Source organism: Mobula birostris, chromosome 2, assembly GCF_030028105.1.
Source record: "Mobula birostris isolate sMobBir1 chromosome 2, sMobBir1.hap1, whole genome shotgun sequence".
NCBI classification, from domain to species: domain Eukaryota; kingdom Metazoa; phylum Chordata; class Chondrichthyes; order Myliobatiformes; family Myliobatidae; genus Mobula; species Mobula birostris.
The window spans coordinates 165,984,499-166,006,483 of record NC_092371.1 but is presented as its reverse complement, the minus strand read 5'-3'; the positions used below and the strand labels follow the sequence as shown (position 1 = coordinate 166,006,483).

At 41.3% G+C, this 21,985-nt stretch overlaps 1 protein-coding gene across 1 annotated transcript; it reads left to right on the top strand.

The window, feature by feature from the left end:
- The first annotated feature begins 10,923 nt into the window (after window positions 1–10,923).
- dpy30 (dpy-30 histone methyltransferase complex regulatory subunit) lies at window positions 10,924–21,379 on the top strand. Its single transcript, XM_072250949.1, has 5 exons — window positions 10,924–10,983; window positions 12,791–12,837; window positions 12,944–12,991; window positions 19,327–19,469; window positions 21,078–21,379. The coding sequence occupies exons 1-5, from the start codon at window positions 10,974–10,976 to the stop codon at window positions 21,148–21,150; spliced, it is 321 nt and encodes a 106-aa protein (XP_072107050.1). The 5' UTR covers window positions 10,924–10,973; the 3' UTR covers window positions 21,151–21,379.
- Window positions 21,380–21,985: the final 606 nt, after the last annotated feature.

Sequence of the window (21,985 nt, the reverse complement as noted above, 5' to 3'; positions counted from 1 at the left end):
GGAAATCCAAGCAACACACACAAAATGCTGGAAGATCCCAGCATCTATGGAAAAGAGTATAGTCAACTTTTCGGGCCGAGACCCTTCAGCAGGATAATGCAATATCAAGTCAGGCAACGTTCTCATCACGGGAATAAAAAGAAACAAACCTGGTTGGTGAACTCAGCGGGAAAGGCAGCATCTGTAAAGGAAAACGGATACAGTAGTTGGCGTTTCGGGTAGAGACCTTCCACCTGGAATGGACGAGTCACTGGTCCGATTTAAGATTCCCTCTCTCATGTATTCTCCTTCTTGAGTCTTCTAATGTCTTTATTTTTGTCTAGGAGGGAAATCTCAAGTGGTGAAAATGGAAGTGTTTCCAAAGAAGTCAGAGCAAGTCGCTATAATGCATCATGTGGATAGCAAGTACTATCCTGCAGAATTTTTGAAAGAAATGAAGGTGGAAGTTGCTTTGACCTGCTTTAACCAAATGGAGTCAAACTTAATAAGTGTTGCTAGCATAACATTTATCCAGTTATAAATGGTGAAAAAATTTGGTAGGTAGGTCATTTTCTGCAGTACCTCTTCCTTTACTTGTCTTGTGTCCCTAGTTCTTGACGTGGTTTTTCAGTTATGTTGTGGGTCAATAATGAGGCGTTCTGTTTGGTTACTTTAATTTAATTAATTTATTTATTGGGTACAGTTTAAAACAGGCCCTTCCAGCCCTTCGAGTTGTGCCATCCAACAATACCCTGATTTAATCCTAGGTTAATCATGGGAAAATTTACAATGACCAATTAACCTACCAACCGATACACCTTTGGACTGTGGGAGGAAACCTGAGCACCCGGAGGAAACTCAGGCAGTCACTTACAAACAGGCAGCGGTGGGAAATGAGCCTGAATTGTAAAGTTTTGTGCTAACCACTATACTACCATGCTTTGGAGGAGAATATGGATTTTGCTGACATAGTCAGCATTAATGGCCCAAACTTAATTGCAGAAGTCAATGGTGGGTTGCTTTGCTTATTTAGTGAAGTGATGTCAGTCTTCCAGTCCTCAAGTTTAACCCCTTTCCTCCACATGAAGGAACTTGCAAAATGCTGCTTAAGTAGGGAATATCAGGATTTGGTCTTTCACAATGGAGAAACGACAACACGATGGACAGGATCTCCCCGTAGCCACCCACTTCAACTCTGCTTCCCACTCCCATACAGATATGTCCATACATGGCCTCCTCAACTGCCATGATGGGGCTAAACTCAGGTTGGAGGAGCAACACCTCATATACCGTCTAGGTAGTCTCCAGCCCCTTGGTATGAACATAGAATTCTCCAATTTTCAGTAATCCCTTCCCCCTCCCTTCCTCTATCCCTATGTCACTCTGCCCCCTCCCCCGGCTGCCTATCATCTCCCTCATGGTTCCACCTCCTTCCACTACCCATTGTGCTTTCCCCTATTCTTTCTTCACCTTTCCTGCCTATTACCTCCCTGCTTCCCCTCCCTCACCCCTTTATCTTTCCCCTTACTGGTTTTTCACCTGGAACCCACCAGCCTTCTCCTTCCCACCCTCCCCCACCTTCTTTATAGGGCCCCTGCCCCTTCCCTCTACAGTCCTGACGAAGGGTTCTGGCCTGAAACGTTGACCGATCTTTTCCACAGATGCTGCCCGACCTGCTGAGTTCCTCCAGCGTGTTGTGAGTGTTGCTTTGACCCCAGCATCTGCAGAGTATTTTGTTTTGATGATATTACTTCCAAGCCAGAGTGAGAACCAGCATGCAGTGGTGTGCCATGTGCCAGGTAGCCTTGTCCTTCTTGGTGTCAGAACTCACATGTTTACAAGGTGGTGCTGGGATAGTTGGGAAAGTAACTGTAGAACCCAGCGTGTGGAGGGAGTACATATTCTGGGTGGTGGATACTTTGCAAATCATTGGGCTGTCTTGAGGTTCTTGAATAATGTTGAAGTTGGATTCATCCAGGCAAGTGATTCATCCATCATTCCCGGATTTGTGTTTTTTTTTGTAATTTATTTTTATTGAAGTTCATCATCAAACAAACATTTCCATAAGATGTATTTCAGATACCCCGTTTTGTGTTTTATTGATGATGGAAAGATCTCTACATTTCAGGAGGCAAGACACACAATAGGATATCCAGCCTCTTTCTTGTTCTTTTGCTACAATACCTGTGGCTAGTCCACTTCAGTTTGTAGTGAATCCTGACTCCAAGACATTATTGAGGGACAGGAATGGATTTTCAGGAAAAAGTTATCGATTCTCTTGTTGCCTGAAACTTTTGTCAATGAGATAATTTGGTAAAGATCTTTAATGGGAATGGGAGGTAGACAAACTTTCTCTTACTCTTGAGGATGTTCATACCCTGGTGCTTAAGCTGCAAATAGTACCTATGCCACAAGTCAGCTGAAACCTGAATATCCTCAAGATGTGTCCACAGAGTTTCGTTATCTGAAGAACATATGAATTAGGATCTGCCTCTTAATTCCTGAGCCTAGTCTGCCATTTAATAGGAGAATGGATGGTCTCATAGCATCTCTACTTCTCATTCCTGAACAGCCTGGAGTAATGTTTCATTGTCTGACTCATCAAGAATCTATCTCCCGTTTCAAGTTCTCTCTTCCTCAAAATGTGAACCAAGCATATTTGCAAAGGCTTACAACAGGTGAATCCAGACCTTTTGACACAATGTGAGTGGGTCTGACTTCAGATCAAAAGGCTGCATGTTCGAATCACATCAGGGTAACAAACACTGTGTTGGATTTGTGGGCGATATGGTGGCATAGCAGTTGGTGTAACGCTATTACGGTGCCAGCGACCTGGGTTCACTTCCGCCACTACCTATTCGGAGTTTGTACATTCTCCCATGACCATGTGGGTTTCTCCTGACTACTCCTGTTTCTTCCCACATTCTATAGACGTGGGCTAATTCTATAGATGTGTGGGTTAGTGGGCTAATTCTATAGATGTGTGGGTTAGTGGGCTAATTCTGTAGACGTGTGGGTTAGTGGGTTAATTCTGTAGACGTGTGGGTTAGTGGGTTAATTCTATAGACGTGTGAGTTAATGGGTTAATTCTGTAGACGTGTGGGTTAGTGGGTTAATTCTGTAGACGTGTGGGTTAGTGGGTTAATTCTGTAGACGTGTGGGTTAGTGGGTTAATTCTGTAGACGTGTGGGTTAATGGGTTAATTCTACAGATGTGTGGGTTAGTGGGTTAATTGGTCACAGGGGTGTAATTCGGTGGCTAAGCTCATTGGGCTGGAAGGACCTGTTACTGTGCTGTATCTCTAAATTTAAAAAAAAAAATCAACTCAATTTTGTCTTAAATGGCAAGTCCTAATTTTCAGAGACCCTAGATTTACATTTCCCCATAGGAAAAGACATCCTGTCACATTCATGCTGTCAAGATGCCTCACTTTGATTGCTTCAATCAATTCCCCTCCCCTTCTTCTAAACTGCAAAGACAGATCTATAGAGTGACACCGGCATTTTAAAATGAGCCCAATGAGGAGAGGGGATGCAAAAGAGATGGGGAAAGAATAATATAGGTTGGCAAGTGTTTGAGTAAAGAAACAAATTGCTTTTAAATAGAAGTAATATTAGGGAACTTACTTACTACATCGACTCAGGCCTAGGGGGCTGGCGTCAGGCAATATTAGGGAAAGGATAATAATAATAATAATAAGTACTTTATTGATCCCAAGTGGGAAATCTTTCATTACAGCAGCAACATTTAAAAACACACTTAGCAATATGCAGACTTAACTAATAATGAAGTACAGAATATTAATATACACAATTTACCAATGTGCTGTAATAATGTACGAAATAATAAAACGAGAGACTATTGTACTATGAAGTGTGTTCTCCTGTCATACAGAGATGAACTGTTGGATATGTTTATTGCATTTGATAGGAAAGATTTTCTGTAACAATCCTTGTGACGGTGCAGCTGAATGAGCCTGTTTGAAAAGGTGCTCCCCTGCTTATTCAGTAGCTCATGGAGAGGATGTGTCCAATTGTCCATGGATAACAGTTTGTTTAGTGACCTCTTCTCCATCACTAACTCAAAAGAGTCCGGGTTGCAGCCAAGGACAGATCCAGCCTTTTTGATGAGTTTATTTAGTCTTTTTGCATCACCAGGACCGATACTGCTCCCCCAACATAAAATCATCTGTACAATATGCATAATTGGAGCATCATAGTGCCCTAACATGTCACAGCACCAGCAACTCAGGTCAATTCCACCACTGTCTGTAAGGAGTTTATATCCTCTCCCTGTGACCACATGGGTTTCCTCTGAGTGCTCTGGTTTTGCCCCACTTTCCAAACACACATGGGTTAGTAAATTGTGGGCATGCTATGTTGGCACCAGAAACATGGTGACACTGGCACTCAGCCTCAGCATATCCTTGGACTGTGATGGTTGTTGACTCTACCAGTGCATTTCACTGTATGTTTCAATGTACTTGTGACTGAAAAAAGCTCATCTTTAATCTTTATTTGCAGTTACGGTATACAACCTGTCAATGATGTATTAAGATAAAGATTCTCTTAGTTAAATACAAACAGTGCAGAATCACAGCCTTTCAGCTGGTTTCACACTCTCTAAAACTCATGAGAATTGAACCCAGGTTGCTGGTGTTGTAAAGTGTTATACTACTGTGCTGCTCCGATAATGCAATATTGCACAGATTGTTTATTGGCCAGGCCCCTTTTTAAAAATAAAGTATTATGTATGTAGCTGGAATTCCCATCCTAAGTGCAGCGCGAAGCACAGAATCCAATATCGCTGTGATGATTGTATGTTCTAGTATCAATTGTTTGTTGACAATAAAGTATAAAGTTTATAGATTGAGAGAAGAAATGTGGTTACATTCTGGAAAAACTGCAGTTTGGATGAGCATGTACGTGGTTGGCATGAGTTAGTAAGTTTGCAGATGACACTAACATTGGCGGTTCAATGAACAGTGAAGATTGTCCAAGGTGACAACAGGTTCTGGATCAACTGGGAAAGGGTGCAAGGGAAATGCCTGATAGGATTTAACTCAGACAGATATGAAGTGTTATATTTTGGGAAGTTAAACCAGGGCAGGGCATACACAGTGAATAGAACAGCTTTGGGAGAACAGAGATATCAGATAGCACGTGTGTAGAGTGCCCAGAAATTGGAGACAGAGGTAGACAGGGTGGTGAAAAGGCATATGGCACTCTTGCCTTTCTCATTCAGGGTACTGAGGTGTCATGTTGCAGTTTTACAAGATGTTGGTGAGACCCACCTTGAGTATTGTGTACAGTTCTGCTCACCAGATTAGGAAGTCTATGATTAAACTGGAGATGTATTCGCTAGAGTTAAGAAGAAGAGAGGGATCTTCTTGATACCTATTGAATATAGTAGACATTGAGAGGATGTTTTCAATAGCGGGGGAGTGTCAGACCAGAGAGCACAGCCTCAGAATACGAGGATGTCCCTTTAGAATAGAGATGAAGAAGAAATTCAAGAGCCAGAGGGTGGTGAATCTCTGAATTCGTTGCCACAGACAGCTGTGGAAGCCATGTCATTGAGTATATTTAAAGCAGAGGTTCAATGGTTCTTAATTATTAAGGTTGTTAAAGGTTATGGGGAGAAGGCAGGAAAATAGGGTTAAGCGAATCAGAATCCAAAACAGGTTTAATATCACTGGTGGAGCAGACTTGATGGGCCAAATGGCCTAATTCTGCTCCTATGTCTTATGATCTGATGATGCAGGAAAGATTCACAAGGCTGTTGCTGAAACCGGATGTCTTGAGTTATAAGGCAAGGCTGGATGGCTTCTCTCCAGCATAGGTGGCTGAAAAGTGAATGAGTGGAGATTTATCCCGGTCTTTCTCCCAGGATAGTTATAAGGTGAGCAAGGGAATATTTAAAGGGACTGAGGGGCAAAATTGTGTCATATACAGAGTGGTGGGTATATGGAAATGAGCTGTCAGAGAAAGTAGGTAGAGGTGAGTACAATTATGTTAAAAGACATTTGGACAGGATTGTAGATAGCAAAAGCTTATAAGGATATGAAACAAATGCAAGCAAATGGAACTAGCTCAGGTAGGCACCTTGGCTGAAGGGTCAGTTTCTGTGCTGTACAAATCTGACCCGATGGATTTTCAGTTAGAGAGCTATTGGTCAAAGCACGGTAGCTAATTATTGTTCAAGCACCCATTCCCCGGTCAATGATGTTGATGTCAATCTCCAGTTTAAACGAATTGGGGAAAAAAAACTTGCAGAATATAAAATATGATTTTATATTGTGAATATAAAATTAAAAATAAAATAAATGTAGTTTCTGTGGAGGAAAAGGAAAAACATTTCAGATCACCAGCAATGGTACAAAACATTAATCCATAAAATTCACAACTGATTTCTGGCATCTTGACACTGAATCATTCTCCAGCTACAACACACTAACCAATTTCCTATTTAAGGCATCCGTTAGTCTTGCGAGACCATGGACCTGCGCCTGGAAATTCTTCACTCTCCAGGGCACAAGCCTAGGCAAGGTTGTATGGAAGTCCAGCAGTTGCCCATGCTGCAAGTCTCCCCTCTCCATGACACCAATGTTGTCCAAGGGAAGGGCATTAGGACCCATACAGCTTGGCACCAGTGTCGTCGCAGAGCAATGTGTGATTAAGTGCCTTGCTCAAGGACACAACACATTGCCTTGGCTGGGGCTTGAACTCACGACCTTCAGGTCACTAGTCCAATGCCTTAACCACTTGGCCACGTGCCCACACACCAATTCTCCTATTGCACCATTTAATTAAGCAAAATAATTATTCAAAACATAGCCAGAATTACTAATTTTCCTAATCAGAGCAATATAGTATCAGATATTCAGCAGGACTCCACATTCTATCAGCTCTTTAATCCCAATGGACAGTTTCTTGTTATGTAGGGTGTTTACTTGAAGCATATTCCCCATGCTGTCAGAGGAAGATAGAAATAGAAGTAAACCATTCAGCCCCTGGAGTCTGTTCCACCGCTAAATCACTGTACAAAAAATGTAAATACACACAAGAAGGTAAGCACACTGACTTAAAGAATTGTCATTTCCATAAACTGTGTAAAGGTTCTTTTTGTCCTAATTAGAAATCTTAAAGCAAATTTAAATTTTGAATGTAAACCTGCTTGCGTGTTTTGTTGATGGAAAAATGTATACAGCAAATAGAGTGAAGAAAGAAATAAAAGGAATCAGATTCAAAGATCAAAATTCAAATTAAATTTATTATCAAAGTACACGTATGTCACCAAATACTACCCCGAGATTAATTTTATTGCAGGTGTTCACAGTAAAATGAAGAACAATAGAATCAATGAAAAGTAAAGAGAGCAAATAAAGAGAATTTAAAGGTTAAGAATAAGAAAATGAAGGAAAGAGGGAGGAGCGGAACATAACAAACAAACAAACAAAATGTTTTTTAAAAAATAATTTCTGATAGGTGGGGTAATGCTCTGTTGGTATTTCATTAAAGTCCTTTCGTCTACTGAGAGTGTTGGAAGTCATGAGGAATCCTTCTGTGAATCAAGCATTATACTTCTTTTCCCAGCAGTTCCATAAATATACTTTATCAAGTACCTGTCCAGTTTGTTTGCTTATTTATTTACTGGGGTACAGCACGGAATAGATCCTTCTGGCCCTTCAAGCTGCGCCACCTAGCAACCCCCAATTTAACCCTAGCCCAATCACGGGACAATTTACAATGACCAATGAGCCTACCAACCGGCACATCTTTGGACTGTGGGAAGAAACCAGAGCGTCTGGAGGAAACCCGCACGATCACGGGGAGAAGGTGGAACTCCTTGCTAACAACAGCAGTTATTGAACCCAGGTTACTGGTTCTGTAGAGCGCTGTGCTAATGGATGGGTGGGGGATGGAGGGCTACGGTCCAGGTGCAGGGCAGTGGGACTGTTGGTAATATATTCACTTTCATTACCCTTTTATGCAGTCCTTCTTGATATCTCATTTTGAAAGTATTGAACTGACTTTATTACTTACATCCTTCATATACGAGGAGTAAAAATCTTTACGTTGCATCTGTCTAAATCTGCAATGTGTAACTTATAGTAATTTATAATAAATAGTATGTACAACAGGATAGTCAATATAACATGGAAATACAGTTGTGTCAGCATGAGTTAATCAGTCTGATGGCCTGATGGAAGAAGCTGTCCCGGAGCCTGTTGGTCCTGGCTTTTATGCTGTGGTACCGTTTCCCAGATGGGAGCAGCTGGAGCAGTTTATGGTTGGGGTGACTCAGGTCCCCAATGATCCTTCGGGCCCTTTTTACACACCTGTCTTTGTAAATGTCCTGAATAGTGGGAGGTTCACATCTACAAATGCACTGGGCTGTCTGGCCCACTCTCTGCAGAGTCCTGCGATTGAGGGGAATACAGTTCCCATTACCAGGCAGTGATACAGCCAATCAGGATGCTCTCAATCTTGCCCCTATAGAAAGTTCTTAGGATTTGGGGTCCCATACCAAACTTTTTCAACCGTCTGCACAATTGTGCCCTTTTCACTACACAGCCGGGAAACACAGACTACGTGAGATCCTCGGTGATGTTTATGCTGAGGAATTTAAAGCTGTTCACTCTCTCAACCCCAGATCCATTGATGTCTATAGGGGATAGCCTATCTCCAGTCCTCCCACAGTCCACAACCAGCTCCTTTGTTTTTGTGACATTGAAGAAGATGTTGTTTTCTTGACACCACTGTGTCAGGGTGATGACTTCTTCTCTGTAGGCTCCCTCATTATTATTTAAGATTAGGCCAATCAGTGTAGTGTCATCAGCAAATTTAATTAGCAGATTGGAGTTGAGGATTACTACAGTCATGGGTATACAGGGAGTAAAGGAGGGGGGCTTAAGACACAGCCCTGAGGGGCGCATGTGTTGAGGGTCAGAGAGGCAGAGGTGCAGGAGTCCACTCTTACCACCTGCCGGCGATCTGACAGGAAGTCCAGGATCCAGCTACACAAAGCAGGGTGAAAGCCGAGGTCTCTGAGCTTCTTGTTGAGCCTGGAGGGAATGCTGAGCTGTAGTCCAGGAACAGCATTCTCGGATAGGCATCCGTCTTCTCCAGATGTGTAAGGAGGGTGTGTAGAGCTATGGCTATTGCGTCACCTGTCGATCGGTTGTGTTGGTAGGCTAGCTGCAGGGGGTCCAGTTTGGGTGGTAGCAAGCTGCAGATGTAGTCCTTGACCAGCCTCTCAAAGCATTTGCTTATTATTGAGGTGAGAACGACAGGATGCCAGTCGTTCAGACATGTTACCTTGGTCTTTTTAACTACAGGAACAATGGTGGGTGTCTTGAAGCAGGAGGGCACTCCACACTGGAAGAGAGAGAGAGAGATTTGAGTTGTACAATGGTTTCATTTATCTACCTTGATTCTGTCACCTTGAACCTAACAATTTCAGTTTTCACGTGGTTCTGGCTTTCCTCTGTCCCGCTTGACATTACCTCCGAAAACCTAACTCAGTTTGTAAGGTTATATTTCCTTGTTCTGGACTTCCCATCAGAGGAAAATCTTTTCCTCTGATCACTCCTTGAAATTACTTGCTTGACTGATTACAGCAAAAGGGTATTTCTGTAATTTCACAAAATAAAATTGCTGATGTTACTAACTAGATTAATAAATGATATAATATCTAAAATGCTTGATGTGATCTATAGAAAAACTATAACAGAATCAATGAAAGACTGCCCATCTAGGGCGTTCAACCGGAGTGCAGAAGACCTGTGCAAATGCAAAAAGAAACAATAGTATAAATAAATAAGCAACAAATATTAAGGACATGAGATGAAGAGTCCTTGAAAGTGAGTCCATAGGTTGTGGTAACATTTCAATGATGGGGCGAGTGAAGTTGAGTCAAGTTATACCCTTTTGTGGAAAAGCCTAATAGTTGACGGATAATAACTGTCCCAGAACCTGGCTGTATGAGCCCTAAGGCTCTTGTACCTTCAGTCTGATGCCAGCAACGAGAAGGGAGCATGGCCTGAGTGGGTGGGGACTCCTGATGATCGATGCTGCTTTCCTGCGACAGCGTTTCATGTAGATGCGCCCATCGGTTGGACGGGATTTACCCCCGATGAATTGGCCCATATCCACGACTTTTTGTCGGCTTTCCCGTTCAAGGGCATTGGTGTTCCCATACCAGGCTGTGATGCAGCCAGTCAATATACTGGCCACTAAACATCTATAGAAGTTTGGCAAAGTTTTAGATGTCCTGCCGAAGCTACGCAAACTTCTGAGGAAGTAGTCTTGCTTTATTTGTAATTGCACTTACAGGACAGGTCACCTGAAATAACAACACCTAGGAATTTGAAACGAGTCAACAGAACTTGTAAGCAAAAATCCTTTCCTCCCATCTCTAACAAATAAACTAAGAGATTCAAGACAAAGAACAATAACACTTCGTATTATTGTTGCCTGTTGTCGAACAGCCCAAACTGTAGACCATTAATTAAGACTTCAGAGCAATTCTAGAGATCAGCATTCCTGTTTGGTACATTCTGTGTTGAAAGCATTTCAGTAATAGGCATTACCAGACTCGCTAATAATATTAATACTTCCCTAAGTATTTAATGATCTGCATTCTTCATCTCCAGGTTACTGCACCTTTCCTCGACGTCACTCTGCGTAAGCACCCGGTGTGTATTACGTCACCGAAACGCCAACCGTCACTTTCCTCTATTCTGGACGATTGGCACCGAAGGGATGCAGTATACCATAGGCGAACGATACAAATTAAGCTGAATAGTATTTCCTTTATTTTCGGAATAAAGTTATTTCTGGAAATGTACCAGCAAAACTGGAGTAGAAGCTGCCAGCTAACCAATTGACTGCTTCGTCTCAAAGCAGACCAATCAGAGATCCCGGCTGAAGGGGCGACCAATCAGCGGGCTCGTCTCATGGGCGGGCAGTGCGTAGAAACGGACAACAAACATGGCGGAAGGTGAGTTTGGGGATGGCTGTCCGGCCTCTTACTGTATGTCTTCTCATTGCTTTTGCTCAAAGAGGGATGCTGCGTTTTCGAATTGCTTTCCGCGGGGACCCGGTCACAACGGGATTGGGCGCGGTGAAGCGGTAAACTTGCTGCCGGCTCCGCAGTTTACTCGACGCTGCATTTGGACGACCGTGGGAACCGAAAATCGCGATTCCTCGGGGTCCCTCCATGTTTCCGGTGTCCAGGGACCCCCGGGTTCCCTTGGCAAGTGTTTATTGTCGTCAGCACGAGTATAGTGAGGTACAGGTATAACGAAAAACTTTGCAGCAGCATCATAGGCACGTAAGTACAAATAGCAACATAAATTATACGAGAGTGGGAGAAAAGCATGCAAAACGTGCAAAAGGAACAATTATATACAAGTGCATGGAGGATAAGAGGTGGTCGGTAGTACTCAGTTGCTGAGGTGGATTAGGGTTCAAGAACTTGATATTTGTAAGGAAGTAGCTGATCCTGAATCTAGTGATGTGGGATTTCGGGTTTCAGTACCTCTTGCTTGACAGTAACAACGAGAAGACGGCCTGATCCATATGTTGGGGATCCTTTATGGTATATACTGCCTTCTTGAGGCACCACCTCTTGTAGATGCTGCCCCAGGGCTCCCACTGTGTCCTGGGGTCCTGAGCCCCTTTTCTCTCAACCTACCCCATCTGACTTCCTGCCCCTCTGCACCTTCCTTCCTACATCTCCATTCTTGAGCCCGGGGGATCCAAGTGGGTTAAACTCTACCCTTCGTAGCTCTGTTTATATTTAAACTACAGCTTTACCACCAATTTAGCTCTTGCTTCCCCCTACCACGCTTTGGATTTTAATCGTTTGAAATCCTATTTGCCAGCATATCTTTTCATTTGAGACCTTGATGGCATGTCAGATCAGATGCAGCCATTTGCAAATATGGTAAGAGGTATGGGTAGAGTGGTGACCGAACTTATTCCTGGGGAGGCAATGGCTGTTACAAAGGTACATGATTTTAAGGTAATTGGAGGAAAAGGAAAGGTACATCGCATCCAGAGTTTCTTTGGTGAGCGGACAATTTCCCTCCAAGCCTCTCTGACGTAGTGGGTGACCATGTACGAGGCAAGTTACAGCAGTGGTTTGCCATTGCCTTCTGCCGGGTGAGTTTCCAAAGAGATCACCAGCTCGTAACCCAGCACGGATGGAAAGCGTGCAGGGGAGCCGGGTGGCTGGATTTGAACTCGGGACCTCTCGTCTGAAGTCTGATGCTGATGCCACTACGCCACCAGCCGGGTCAACTGGAGGAAATAGGTTTTTTACTGAGAGTACACTAAGTGTGTGGAATGTGCTACTGGGGGCGGTGGTAGAGGCAGATTTATTAGAGACATTTAAGACACTCTTAGGCACGTGCATGAAAGAAAAGTGGAAGGCTACGTGGAAGGGAAGGGTTAGATTGGTCTTGGACTAGGTTAAAAGACTACTGGCACAATACTGTGGGCAGAAGAGCTTGTACTGTGCTGTACGGTTCTATGTTCTAATACAATTATCACCTGTTCCAAAGCTTGTATTGCTATCATTTCCTCCCATCTTTTTGTCCCATCTTCATTTTCTTTGTCCTAGTACCAGTTGGCATGTGACTTGAGGAATTAGAATGGTACTTTTGGAAAGTTATGAAAAATCTGTATGGTTTTTCATTCTCAATTCTGCAGCATCTATTTCCCCCGGGATCAATGAAGTATGACTATGACTATCTAATTGTACATGGCTGAATGTTTTAATGCCGCTGCCTCTTGTTTCTTAGAACATGGTGAAACACTCACAGAACCAAACTTGGAAGGACAGATACAGGTAATAATACTCAAAGTAATTGAGAATAAGAGCACAGGTTCTTTGGCTTTTACTTGAGTTGGACAATAGTAGTAGTAATTTTCTCATTAAATGTTTTCTTTTTCAGATGTCAGAAAATCCTCATGCAGACTATGGTCTCACAGAGAATGTGCAGGTGAGTGATTTGTCAAGATGTGACTGTTTACTCCAAGGACAGGTTCATTTAGTTAAGCCTAGATGCATGCAACATTTTACCATGCTTGCTAACTATTTATAATGGTATGTATGCAATTATTTACATTGGCCTATAAAATGGTGAGACCTTTGGTTTGTAACTAGCATTTGCTTTTTCTGTAGCTGGCTGCTGCTCATGTAACTGTTTAAAAAATGTAAATAAGTTTGATCGCAGACAATTTAAATATTAAAAATGTCTTGCAGCGTCAGACTGAAGAAAGAAAACGCAAACACGGGGAAATCTGCAGATGCTGGAATTTCAAGCAGCACACATAAAAGTTACTGGTGAATGCAGCAGGCCAGGCAGACCCTGGGCCTCGGCCTGAAAGGTCGACTGTACCTCTTCCTAGAGATGCTGCCTGGCCTGCTGCGTCAACCAGCAACTTTTATGTGTGTTGCTTGAAGAAAGAAAAGCTATTTACTGTCAAACGTATTTTATCGAAATAATTGTGGTTTGAAACATGAACCTTCTCTTTCCATAAAGAATATAATCTGGAGTTTTATTGTGCAGGCACTAATAGCAAGAAATGCCATTGTGTTAATATATTTACTAAATACAAATAAAATGTGTGTATAATTATGTGATTGTTACAGCACTGGTGATCATTTGATTCAGCAAGTTGATGGGCTCTCTTATGAGTTCCATTGAGCAATTTTATAATTTTCTTTCTTCCGAGCTCTTTTCCCCACTCTTTCTAACACCCCTACAGACTGAGTTTCAGATAATTTTTTTTTAGCTTTTCTTCACATCCCGCCGCTAAAATGTTAAATTTACCGTAATCCATCTGCTGTTAACGACAGCTTCTCTCTACATTCTCTCAACTAGTCATGACCTTGTTTACCTCGAATAAATGTACTCTTGTTCTAAACGAAAACCAAAGTCAATCTGTCTGTCTCTCCTTACTGAAATTCTATACCCTAAATATTTTAGCAAGTCCTTTTTGCATCCTTTCTATGGTCCTCTCATCTTAAAGTTGTGGGCTTAGAAGTGGTTATGTTGTGTTGTGCTAGTTATGGCCTAACAGTGTTTCTTGTATGTTTGATGTATCAATATATTCGTGTATCATCTCTGCTTTTGTATACTGCCTGCACAGATGACTCTTATGATCCCATTTGCTTTATTTAGTATACCCAGCCAATTTCAAGCATTTTTACACACGTGTATCCAGGTCTTCATTGGTTTCTGCAGAGCCTATTGTCCTTGTACAGAGTTCAGTTCTGTTTAGATTAGACTTCTTGCACAAGTTATCTGTCATTCATATGTCTTGCCTTACCCACTCCCTTCTAAGTCTCTAATAATACTAAAATAAACAATGGTTCCAACACCACTGTGAGCTTGTGTGTCTTGCGTATAGTTCTGGATGAGCAGAAATTTCTTCCCAATTGTCCATTGGCAACTACTGTGCTGTCATTAACTGGTTACTGTCACAAATTTATCCTGATCCCCAGCAACTGCTGTATTTCATCCTTTTTTAAGTTTTAGACCACCTATGTCAACTTTAAGTTTGTCATTATTTACCACCTCCGTAATGATGACTTGGATTACCTTGGACAAACTCGTCATCCAAGCTGTAGGTGCCCCAGATCTGACTATTCTTGCACACTTCTAATTGGCCCCTCACCCCTTCTCTGTAAACTTGAGGGGATTAAAAATTCTGTAGCATCTCTCATAATTTGCACTAACTTATTCAATATTGTGTTTGCTGACAAGGCTTAAGATTAAACAGCAACTCTAAAATTCTCACTACTTAATTTTTTTTTCCCTTGCCTTGCTTAATACCTAATTTTTAAATTAATTCAGCATCACGCAGCATCTGTGGGGGCAAAAGGACAATTAACGTTTCTGGTCCAGACCCAGCATCAGGACTGAGAGTGTAAAGCTGAGCTAGCCAAAACGAAGAGTTGAGGGGGAGGGGTGAGGCAAGAACTGTCAAGTAACAGATGATCCAGGTGAGGAAGGGTTGATGGGCAGATGGGGCCTGATAGGGGAGGGAGGAGTAGAGATAGTGGCAGAGGTTTTTGGGGGGGGGGGGGAATTGTTGAATTGGTTCAGATTCCAGCACCTGAAGTCTCTTGTGTCTCCTCTTTAACTGAGCCTTTGTCATCAGATGTGAACAGTACTTTTTAAATAATCCTCTATAAATCACTTTGGGAGTTTTTTTTTTCTATATTAAGGTAAAGTATAAATGGGCAGAATTTGTGTGGCTGACTTCTCTGGTTCGTTATTTCATACAGCATTTACCTAACCTTGTCGTTTTTGACTCCTTTGTATGTCTGTGTATGTATTCAGACATCCAGATAGCACCAAACGGACAAAGGATTTAAGATGCCTTTTCTGGTACCCTACTTGTATTAATTCCAAAAATTTCCAAAAGTTTAAAATTGGTCTTTCCTGATGATTATCTCATTCTAATGTAAAGATGGATCTTGCTCTATCATGAAGGCATTTAAGTGGGCCTCTGACAATTGCTATTTGTGTCTGCTCGAACATTATCACTTCAATGAAGGAGCAATGATTTATCATACAAGTTTGATCCCCCAAGCACGTAGTCTGATCAACTATTATAGTTAGCCTGCCCCCCCCACTCTATTCCCTCAGTCACTGCACTGTAAACACTTTAAATCACTTTTTATAATGTTTACATTGTAATTACATACTGTTATTAATGTATTAATGCACATTTTATTCCATATCTGTACCTTAGACCATATGATACAGGAGCATAATGAGGCTATTCAGCCCATTGAATCTGCTCTGTCATTTCATCACAGCTGGTCCATTTCCTTCTCAGCCTCAATCTCCTCCTTGCCCTGACTAATAAAGAATCTAACAAACTTAAATATACCCAGTGACTTGGCCTCCACAGCCACCTGTGGCAACAAATTTTGCAGATTCACCACTCTCTGGCTAAGGAAGTTACTCTTCATCTCCATTCTAAATGGATACCCCTCTATTCTAAGGCTAGGCCCTCCCTCTGATTCTAGACTTCCCGACCGCAGGAAACATCCTCTCCACATCCAGACCAGTGAGGCCTTTCAGTATTCAATAGGTTTCAATGAGATCACCTTTCATTCTTCTGAGTTCCAGTGAGCCATCAAAAACCCCTCAATGATCAGACCTTGAATATTTGAATCATTTCTTGTGAACCACCTTTTAACCCTCTCCAGTTTCAGCACATCCTTTCTCAGGTAAGGGGCCCAAGACTGCTCACAGTACTCCGTGAGGCCTTTTTAGTGTCTTATAAAAACTCAACATTACATCCTTTCTTTTATAATCTAGTCCCCTCGAAATGAATACTAATATTGCACTTGCCTTCCTCACCACTGACTCAACCTGAAAATTAACCTTCAGGGAATCCTGCAAGAGGATTCCCAAGTCCCTTTGCACCACAGATTTTTGAATTTTCTCTCCATCTAGAAAGTAGCCTACACTTTTATTTCTTCTACCAAAGTGCAATAGCATACACTTTCTGACACTGTAATCCATCTGCCACTTCACTCTTTCTTCTATTCTGTCCAAGTCATTCTGTAGGTTCTCTGCTTCCTCAACACTACCTGCCCCTCCACGCATCTTCATATCATCTGCAAACTTGGCCACAAAGCCATCAATTCTGTCATCCAAATCATTAACATATAAAGTAAAAGGAAGCGGTCACAACTCAGACCCCTGTGAAACCCCCTAGTCAGCCTCAACCAACCAGAAAAGGCTCCCTTTATTCCCACTCTGTCTCCTGCTAATCAGCCAATGCTCTATCCATGCTAGAATCTTTCCTGTAATACCAGGAAAGACTAGTTAAGCAGCCTCATTCTCATGTGTGACATCTTGTCAAAGGCCTTCTGAAAATCTAAGTACACAATATCTACCAATTCTCTTTCTGTCTGTACTGTCTGATATTTCTTCAAAGAATTCCAACAGATTTGCCAGGCAAGATTTTCCCTTAAGGAAACCATGCCAACTTCGGCCTATTTTAGCATGTGCCTCCAGATACCCCGAAACCACATCCTTGACAATCAAATCCAACATCTTCCCAATAACTGAAGTCAGACTAACTGGCCTATAATTTCCTTTCTTCTGCTTCAGTCCCTTGGAGTGACATTTGAAACATTCTAGTCTTCTGGAACCATGCCAGAATCCACTGATTCTTGAAACATCATTTCTAATGCCTCCAGAATATCTTCAGCTACCTCCTTCAGAACCCTGGGGTGTAGTCCATCTGGTCCAGGTGATTTCTCTACCTTCGGACCTTTTAGTTTCCTAAGCACCTTCTCCACAGTAATGATAACTTCACTCACTTCTGCCCCTGACACACTTGAACTTCTGGCATACTACTCGTGTCTTCCACAGTGAAGACTGATGCAAATACTTATTCAATTTTTTAAAACTTTTACCTTAAGTTCTCTAATGAATTCTGCTTCTTTGCACAACAACCAATCCAGAATAGCTGAACCACAAGCTGCTCTAAAAAGCTGTCTTTTAGCTATTCTACTTTAACCTCTAACTTTATATTTTATTTAATTATTTATTCTGTATAATTGTATGTTTTTTTTGTTGCATGCAGTGCCAACACAACATGGCAACTTTCTAATACATGTAAATATATATAGTGAATAAAGTTGATCCTTTTGTTCATTGGGTGTCACTGACAAAGCAGGTGATTAAGGAATAAACTCTTACAAAGCTAGTTTGAAATTTTACTGTGATTCATTACTGCTCCTTCACATTGCCTCATTTTTGATCTCAGAATCATAATCAGGTTTATTAACACCGGCATATGTCGTAAAATTTGTTAACTTAGCAACAACAATTCAATACAATACTTAATATAGAAGAAAAAAAAGTGAATCAATTATAGTATAAGTATACTGAATAGATTAAAAATAGTGTAAAAACAGAAATACTATATATTAAAAAAGGTGAGGCAGTGTTCATGGGTCCAGTGTCCATTTAGGAATCGGATGGCAGAGGGGAAAGAGCTGTTTCTGAATCGCTGAGTGTGTGCCTTCAGGCTTCTGTACCTCCTACCTGGTGGTAACAGTGAGAAAAGGGCATGCCCTGGGTGCTGGAGGTCCTTAATAATGGACGTTGCCTTTCTGAGACACCGCTCCCTAAAGATGTCCTGGGTACTTTGTAGGCTAGTACCCAAGATGGAGCTGACTAATTTAATGAGCCTCTGCAGCTTCTTTTGGTCCTGTGCAGTAGCCCCCCCACCTCCCCCAACTCCATACCAGACAGTGATGCAGCCTGTCAGAATGCATTCCACAGTACACTTATAGAAGTTTTTGAGTGTTTTTGTTGACATACCAAATCTCTTCAAACTTCTAATGAAGTAGAAACATAGAAAACCTACAGCACAATACAGGCCCTTTAGTCCACGAGTGTAGTCGCTGCCTTGCCGCCTTCACAGCTGCATTGATATGTTGGGACCAGGTTAGATCCTCAGAGATCTTGACACTCAGGAACTTGAAGCTGCTCACTCTCCACTTCTGATACCTCTGTGAGGATTGGTATGTGTTCCTTCGTCTTACCCTTCCTGAAGTCCACAATCAGCTCTTTCATCTTACTGACGTTGAATGCAAGGTTGTTGCTGCGGCACCACTCCACTAGTTGGCATCTCTCACTCCTTTACACCCTCTCGTCACCACCTGAGATTCTACCAACAATGGTTGTATCATCAGCAAACTTATAGATGGTATTTGAGCTATGCCTAGCCACACATTCATGGGTATAGAGAGTAGAGCAGTGGGCAAAGCACACACCCCTGAGGTGCACCAGTGTTGAAGATCAGCAAGGAGGAGATATTATTACCAATTGGCACAGATTGTGGTCTTCTGGTTAGGAAGTCCAAGATCCAATTGCAGAGGGAGGTACAGAGGCCCAGGTAACTTATCAATCAGAATTGTGGAAATGATGGTGTTAAATGCTGAGCTATAGTCGATGAGCAGCATCCTGACATGGGTGTTTGTATTGTGTAGGTGGTCTAAGGCTGTGTGAAGGCCCTCCTTTACATAACTGAAGGTGGTCTTTCTCCATAGTTGGCCTGAACTAGTCATAAATGGAGGCAGATTAAAGTGGTGTTCACAGATGCTTGGTAATCTTGGTTGTCCTTGAAGTGATAATTGAAAATGTTTTTGTTTTTAGAAGTTTAATTTCTTTTTATGATTATTAACACAAAGTAAAAGTGATTATTGGCAAGACCTGTTGTACAAGTGGCTTACTACTTTGAAGGTGCACTGCGGTCTAAAACTGAAGCTGTACATATTTTCTCACTGGAGCAGAGGATAGTTGAGAATGAAAAACTGAATGCGGAGAAAACATCTAAGCAGAAAGTTGATCTGCAGTCCCTTCCAACTCGGGCATATCTGGATCAGACAGTGGTGCCTATTCTGTTACAAGGCCTATCAGTTCTGGCAAAAGAAAGGTAAGATGTGATGTGGAAATTTGAGTACATGCTGCTCTTTGATTCAACGCTGCATTTTGAATATAGAATATAAAACAATATAGCATAGTAATACAGCCCTCAGCCCACTATGTTGTACCAATCTATTAACCTTCTCCAAGATCAATCTAACCCTTCTCTCCCACATGCCCTCCATTTTTCTTTTATCTATGTAGCTATCTAAGAATCACTTAAATATTCCTAATGTTAGCTACCTGTACCACCGCCCTGGGAGCATGTTCCACACACTTGCCACTCGTGTTTTTAAAGTATGCCTCATATTAACTATTTCCACCCTGGTAAAATTTGCTGGCTGTCCACTATCTGCTTATTATCCTGTTCATCTCTGTCAAGTCACCTCTCATGCTCCTTCTCTTCAGAGAGAAAAACTCTTTACCACACTCAACATATTGAATAAAATGTTTCTTGTGTTAAATGGATAGAAAAATTCCCTAAATTCTAGAGTAACTAGCAGCATACATTTTGTATCCAAAAATCAAGTTAGGCCTTCACAGATATTGTAAAATGAAGTGAAATTATTAAACTGACAGTTTAACTGAATCATAATGCTTGGACTGGGTTCCAAGGCATGGAAAAATAGTTCTATTTTATGTTTAATATACCAGCTTATTCTTTAAAAAACATGTGTACAGTAGTCTGTGTGGAGTGAACTGCCTGGGATCATGTTACAGATCTATTCACAGGATTAATTCTTGGTTTTTGTTGCGTTTTTATTTGGAAGATTGAAGACCTCCTCAGATCATTCAACCTGACCAATTTGTATAGCTTAAGACAACCTGAGCAGAATTTGAGTGCTGGGGAAACTGCACTCAAATTATTGCTTAGCAAATACTGATTTTGCTGAGGAGTACTTGTGTTCCAATCTTTGATGTTGCTCTAGTTCTGAAGGGAAATGTTAAACTTTTCAAGAATTAAAGACATAAATGTGTTGACGTTGACGAGCATTACATCCTATAGGATTATCAACAAAATTCATTATTTCTTCTTGTAGACCTAGCATCCTGTCCTGACCTCCCTCAATGGAATAGCTTAGAATTCTTAAGTCTGTAAACATCCGTACCATTTTGTACAAACAAATCCATAATCTAACAGGAAAAATCATGTAAATGTGACAACAGAATGGATGCAGGTAACATCCAAGGAGCAGATACTCAAAACAGTAACACTGAGGATTTTAAACAAGAGATTCTCCAAATGCTGGAAATCCAGAGATTCCCAAGCTTTCTATTTTTAATTTTCAGAGTAGAAGTGTAGAGTGGAAATCCTCTGATCTCTTCAGTTACCTATAACATGAATTTGAAATTGAGCTGAACCAATTCAGGTATATCACCTGAGCTTAGTTGCCTCTTTCAACCTTCTGCAGGCATATATGGAAGTCTTCACATTAATTTGCTTTTGTAAGTAGTCACGTTTGCTGTAAGTAAGTAGTGGTTTAAATTTGATTCTATTCTTATCATTTGAATTAAACCTGTTAAAAAAAATGCACAAGTACCATGGATATATATTAATGGGAAGTTTGCTAACCCCGCTTTGCATAAAACATGATCCAGTAAATGTTTTGCTTTTCAGACCTCCTAATCCAATTGAATTTTTGGCTGCCTATCTTTTGAAGAACAAGACACAGTTTGAAGAAAGAAATTAGCTTGCACCGAATTAGATTTGAACTTCACCAGTCCTGTTTTATCAAGAGGATAGAAGTAATTCTAGCTTCAAATATCAGTTTGTATAAACAAATTTTAAACAGAAAATGGGCCTTTGTGGAAGACCAGAGTATGTGTGGAATGGCCCATTATATATTGTAACTGTGCAGGGTTCCCCATTGACTGTAATTTATGTAAACATTGTGCTTCTAAATAAACCAAGTGATTTTACATGTGCACTTCATTTACCTATTCCTGAAGAAAAACAGTTATCCCCTTTAAAAAATAATAACAATTGCAAAAGAGCTTGGAAATGTGTGACTGGAATGTTTGAGTTAAGGATTATAATTCAGCTAATTTGAGAGTGGGATGGTCCTGGGCCAAATGTTCTCTCCTCACCATACAAGCTAGATATTGTATTTTGTTTGTATCTTTTCTTTTGATAAGATTGGTTTACATTTTTGTTATGACCAGATTGCACTAAAACAACTTGTCAGGTAGATGACCTTGGGGCAAGTTGTTTGTCTGTAACTTGACTTAATGTAATATACCACAAAATATTAGTTTCCTTGCTTGTACCTGCTTGCTTCACTTGAGTTAATTTATAATTGATCTCCTGTGTATGACAGGACATCCTTTCTACTTGCAAGTATTGGTGGTCGGGCTTTTCAGTCTGTAAATTCATAAAGTGAGGGTAAAATATAATTCTATAGGTAGAAATATTGAGGTGCTGGGAAAATATAATGATGATACATGCAAAGAGGAAGAACCAAGTCAAAAAGTAATGACCAGAAGTGCTGCATGAGAGGAATCAGGTCAAACAGAAATGCATTGCAC